This window comes from Canis aureus, chromosome X (assembly GCF_053574225.1).
Source record: "Canis aureus isolate CA01 chromosome X, VMU_Caureus_v.1.0, whole genome shotgun sequence".
Taxonomy (NCBI): Eukaryota; Metazoa; Chordata; class Mammalia; order Carnivora; family Canidae; genus Canis; species Canis aureus.
The window spans coordinates 76,421,746-76,427,745 of NC_135649.1; the positions used below are offsets into that span (position 1 = coordinate 76,421,746).

At 35.4% G+C, this 6,000-nt stretch overlaps 1 protein-coding gene across 1 annotated transcript; it reads right to left on the reverse strand.

Moving 5' to 3' along the window:
• Positions 1–3,687: 3,687 nt before the first annotated feature.
• LOC144307726 (proline-rich nuclear receptor coactivator 2-like) lies at positions 3,688–4,403 on the reverse strand. Its single transcript, XM_077887689.1, has one exon. The coding sequence runs from the start codon at positions 4,120–4,122 to the stop codon at positions 3,703–3,705; it is 420 nt and encodes a 139-aa protein (XP_077743815.1). The 5' UTR covers positions 4,123–4,403; the 3' UTR covers positions 3,688–3,702.
• Between the last annotated feature and the right edge of the window lie 1,597 nt (positions 4,404–6,000).

Genomic DNA, 6,000 nt, shown 5'->3' on the forward strand with positions numbered 1-6,000 from the left:
ATCTTATTTGATGAAGAATCTGTTCTAATATTTGCCCATTATAATTGTGTTGTTTGCTTACCACTTATTGACTTTTAAGGGTTCTTTATATATTAAAATTACAAGCCCTGCGATGGTTACATGTTTCACAGATATTTTCTCCCGTTCTGTGTCTTAATTTTTACTTTTCTGGTAGTGTCCGTAGTAGAACAAAGTATTTTAATTTGGACGAGGTCCAATTTACTGATTTTGTCTATTATACTTCATATTTTTGGCAACCTACTTAAGATATTTTTACCAAATCCACATTCACTTAAATTTTGTCCTATTTTTTTCTTATAAAAATGTTGTAGTCTTAACTCTTACATTCAAGTCTAATGTCTTAATTTTTGTATGTTGTGTAAAGTAAGGATTGACCATCATTTATTTTAACCAATTGTTGTAGCATCAGTCCCTGATTACGCTATCTTTTCTCCACTGAATTAACTTTGCAGTTTTGTTGACAATCAGTTGACTATATCCATATGGGTCTATTTCCAGATTCTTCTCCTAAACTGATCGATGTGCCTACCTTTATGCCAATGCCACACTTTTCTCAATGCTATTGCTTTGTAGTAAGTCTTGGAAACTAGCAATACAAGGCCTACAGCATGGTTATCCTTTTTCAAAATACTTTCAGATATTATAAGTCCTATGCATTTCCATATAAATCTTAGAAATATCTTGTCATCGTTTGGAGACAATTCTTTATAGGTCTTATATTTCTACTTGAACTCTGATTGGAGACATTAAGAGCTTTTGTTCCAAACTATTTTTCAATGCTATTTGCATTACAAACAGCCTTGGAAGAAAGTAGAGATTGTGTTCCCTTCTGGGACAGAGGGCATACATATGTGCTATGCAGGAACATAAAGATGGTACTACCCTCTGAGGATGTTCACTACATGTCCATTTAAAAAGTCCATTTAAAACAATGGAGTTTCGTACACTATAATGCAAACCCATTGTTTGCATATCATACATCTGCAGTGCTTCTTATCATTAGCCTGAGACTTGGGGACTGAGGCTAACCACTGCAAAGAAGTTCATGCTACCTGCTGTGGAATGACTAATAAACCATCCTTTTTATGTCTGACTTAGGTGTCTTGTATCTTCTTCCAGTATCTATGAAACTGTCAGATCAAATTGTTAGTTTACAAGTTGGGTAAAAACTTACACCTTTCACAGTTCTTGACACACAGTTGCCAAAAAGATATTGTCCAAAGTAAATGCTGACATCTCCAAATCCTAACTGTAGTGGATAGACACAACCAGTGCATATTTAGATGTCTTGCTGTCAGAGAGTTACCAGCCAACTTGAGGATATTGCTCTTATGTGACATTGATGATTTTTTTGACTCATCAGGAAAGCCAATATTTGTTAGAGTGTTTGTCTCTTTCAGGCTCCCAATAAACACATATACTACTGAATACAACTCATGTATTATTTCCTTTTCACTGGCTTATATGCTATTTTGGGGCCCAAGAGCCCACAAAAGAGCTTTTATTTTTGTTTTAATTTTGTTTTTACACAAAAGTAACCAGTCATGGGGCACCTGGGGAGCTCAGTCACTTAAGCATCTAACTGGCTTTTTTTTTTTTTTTTAGATTTTATTTATTTATTCATGAGAGACACAGAGAGAGGCAGAGACATAGGCAGAAGGAGAAGCAGACTCCCCATGGGGAGCCCGATGTGGGACTCGATTCCAGGACTCCAGGATCATGCCCTGAACTGAAGGCAGACACTCAAACACTGAGACACCCAGACGTCCCAAACATCTAACTCTTGATTTCAGCTCAGGTCATGATCTCAGGTTTGTGAGTCCTGAGTTGGGCTTCACGTTCAGCAGGGAGTCTGCTTCTCTCTCTCTCTCTCTCTCTCTCTCTCTCTCTCTCTGCCTCTCCCCCAGCCCACAGTCTCTCTAAAATAAATAAGTAAAATTTTAAAATAAATAAATAAATAAATCTTTTAAAAGACATTACCAGTCACACACAACTATTTGTTGCACTTTTTAGGACTTTTTAAAAAATGTATATATTAATATATATATTTTTTGGGGGGGAGAGGCAATTTTATTTTTTAATTTCATGCTTGAAATTCACAAATGTACATGAAGTACTATGTAAACTTTAGGATAGCATTATTTGACTTGAGCAATATCACCTCAATCTAAGTTTAACTGGGGAAATACAATTTGGCCTTTCTGCTTTAAAATGTCAAAAAGCCACCAAATTAGAATAGGGTACTTACAATTAGAATTTTTAAATTGAGTCTCCCATACAGATTTGTAAGTTACCGTTGGATTAACTGTTATATTTAGGTAAAACACGTTATCAAGATATTATGCAAGAAATTACATCTTTTGCATTAATGGTCCCCTGGGTTGCACTTGGACTAGTAACAAAAAATATATATACTGACATCATACACTAAACTATATTCATATTATAGATTACAAAAAATATTGAAAGCCAGAATGAATCTTTAAGGTTGGAGGGACCCTTTAATAGTTTAATCTTTGGGCTTAAGAAAGAAAAATCAGTCCCATACTGCATCTCACCTCTCTTAAAAATAGGAAGTGTTTTAGCAGCTTAAAACCTTTAGTTATATAAAACTAATTACACTAGGCTTTACTTTGAAATATAGTTTACAACCAGATCAATTATACATACACTGGCACTTTAGCACAAGGGCAAACTTTTAAAAACAAATTATTTTGGACCTTTAAAATCAGGCCATAGTATAAAAACAGAGTCCATGGTCTTACATTCAGCAAATTCATACTAAAATATTCTATTTTTGTAGGATAAATGCCAACAAAGCTTTACATATACTACAAGTTTATTACATATATTTACATGGCTCTTTCCTAAGGTACTTAAAACTCTCACATTATACAGCTCCCCACTTCAAGTAAGCTTTTCAGGGAATGATTTGAGACCAGATCACTGTCAGAATAGCTTATGCAGTGCTGTAATACAAAAATGTATTTTGAAAGCTACTCAGTGACCACCAAATACTGTTTCTGTAAGAAATGGTTTTGGTGCATTAGTTGGCAGACACCCACCGCATGAAACAAACGGCCATTGGGATATATGGTCTCATCTAAATTAGATAGCCCTTTTCCACATTTCACCAGCATAGGTTTACAAAAATGCAACTATTCTCTAAGAAAAACTCACATTTTCTTTTTGGCAGTGCATCGGGTTGTTGTCATATTCCTGGTTTGGGTGTTTCTAGGACTTTAAACTGTTAAATATTCAACTACTCCAATCCCTGTAGGTCTTAACTGGATGCTTATAATCAGATTCACTAGCTTCCAACAAGTAAATCTACCGATCCATGAAGGATAATCTTAAATTAGTATTTGTGCCCAACAAACAATAGGAAAAGTTGATTACCATTCACCAAATCTAAATTTGACAGGTTTCATTTAAGAGTTACTCAATCGAGAACACAGTATCAAGTACAATTATCAATAATTTAGTTATTTCAAGTTGCACTGATACTACCATTACATCACAGTGCACACTACACGTAAAACAGTTAAGATGAAATCTAATAATGTTTTCTACATTAATTAGCAATTTTACACAGATTAATTCCCTAGTGAATCTGGTCTGAAACAACTGGCAACTACCCTTAAATATAACTAAATTTAAACAGTAGTATTTTATCTTATTTTATACCTGTACTTTAAGTAAGGTTTTAAGTTGAAATGTCATTATTTCCTTATCAGAAGGATTAAAGGAAACTGGAACCCAGTGGCTTGGTAGTTTAGGAAGAACACTTGGTGATGGTGGCTCACTAAACTTGGCTCCAGCGTAGTTCTGATTAGTTTGAGACTTAAAAAGTAAAGTGGGACTTGATAAGCTAGAGTTCCAGTTTTGATTATTTGGAAAATTTTTGTTCTTCCCCCCGTTTTGCATGGCCTGCGGTGCAGCTGCTGAGGAGGTGTAAGTGTGTCCTCTTTCTTTTTTCTTGTGAACAATCTTCATTTGGGAATTCTGATCCTTGGTCTTCTGTCTGTTAAGCTGTTGCTGGTTCTTACTAACGTTTCTCGACTGAGGGGCTGGAATGTTATACCTCTCTCCACCACCCATCTTCAGCTTCTTTGTCACCTTTCGGTCTGCTTTTCGGATCGCAGGATTTCCACCACCTGTCCCCTTCCTTGCTGCCAAGCCCAGGATAAGAGATGTTGCTTTCTGCTGGATCCTTTCCTTTGTCTCAATACAGAAGTTTTCATGGGCCGATCCGCCGAGTTCAGCCTAGGAGCTGAGGCCAACATCGGAGTCTCCTCAGCACACAAGCTTGAGAGAAGTCGGGCACCGACGAGCTAGCTGCTGACCACCTCGGCGTCCCGACTCGACCTCCTCCTTCCGCCTCTACCGACCCCAAAAATGTATATATTAATATTTATTTACATATTTACAAGTTTACATCTCTATGATATAAAATTTCTTTTAAAAATTGAGAGCCAATAGTCATATACAATATCCAGTCTTTACAGTAGCAATGGTAGAACAGATACTAACGCTGGTTGTTAGTTGATATTTCTTCCAAAAATAATAGCTTCTGATGAAGGACTACTTCGTGTTAGAATTCCAGAATTTCCTCAAAGATGATGTAATGCTTGAATTGTAAATTAGATGGCATTCATTTCATTATTTAAAGTACTTAGTTACTATACATTTGATTTCATCTTGTAGTACCAGTCAGGTGGAGTTGGTTCTGTCTGTTTCTGTGTCACATGTCAGAGAACCTTTTATAAGCAGCAAAAAGACATATACTATTCCTACTAGTACTATGCCTGATGTAATCTTAAAACTGTGCCCTGAATTACCATTTGGGACACAGGTTGGTAAAACAAGCAATGACGTCTATTTGGATAATGGATTGCTAATGATACGTTGTATTTCCTGTAAGATCACTTTCCTTCTTAATATACACTTCAGATGAATCAGAGCTATTTTACACAGTGCTGAAGAACAATTCCATGAGTACTTAATAAGGTCTATATGGCTGTTGTAAGATTCCAGGATCCTGCAATGGACCGTAAGGTCTTCCAACAGTCAATGTGCAATTTAGTGTTGGATATGGAAGAGACTCAATCATATACAGAATGAACTTGATGTTATCTTTAATGCTTGGAGATTCAATTTCATACTCATCTTCATCTGATGATGTTAGGTTGAAGGTTACATGATGTGATGTCTAACTGAATTACCAAAGGTGGGAGAGCTTTGGCCTTAGAATTTTCTTCCCATTCTATGAGTGTATCCCCTTTTTTCCCCCACATGATCTCTATAAAGGGTACCTGGAAGTCAAGTTTTGAAGGCAAAAGACAAATCATTATGCTGGATAAAAAAATGTTTTACAATCATTCAACAATTCCCTATCTTGGGCTCTGAACATGTGTAGTTTTGTAGGTATTTACTCCTATACTTAAGATAGTTATATCACACAGATTCAAATATGAACCACAATACCAAAGTTGTTCTAACAAATACACATGTACCCACAATAAATATAGACACACTTGTATTATTATTTTTCACATGTACTTCCACTAATTTTTATAAGCCAGTTTCTTCATTTAACATCATCTCTATTACTTCTATTAGCTCTCCCATGATGTCATCTCTATATTTCAGAAATGCTTCAAGAAAAGATTTCCTACATGCTGGTGGACTTAGTACTTGCTTTTTATCAATGATCCTAAAGACTTGACCTAGTCTTTACAATAACAACAATAAATTTTAAACACCTGCAATCAAGTAGAGTCTTCAGAGAGTCTAGAACAACTTTATTTAAAAACTTAGTGAAAATTTAAGAGGCATAAATGTTTGCTTTAAACAAAGAAATTTATACTAAAATATAAATTCTCCAAAACTGGGCGGCTGTGTTTTATGAAATTTTAATTTCCTAGATTAAATACCCATAATATTAAGTGAAACGGCATAAGAAAGATGCCTTTTGTT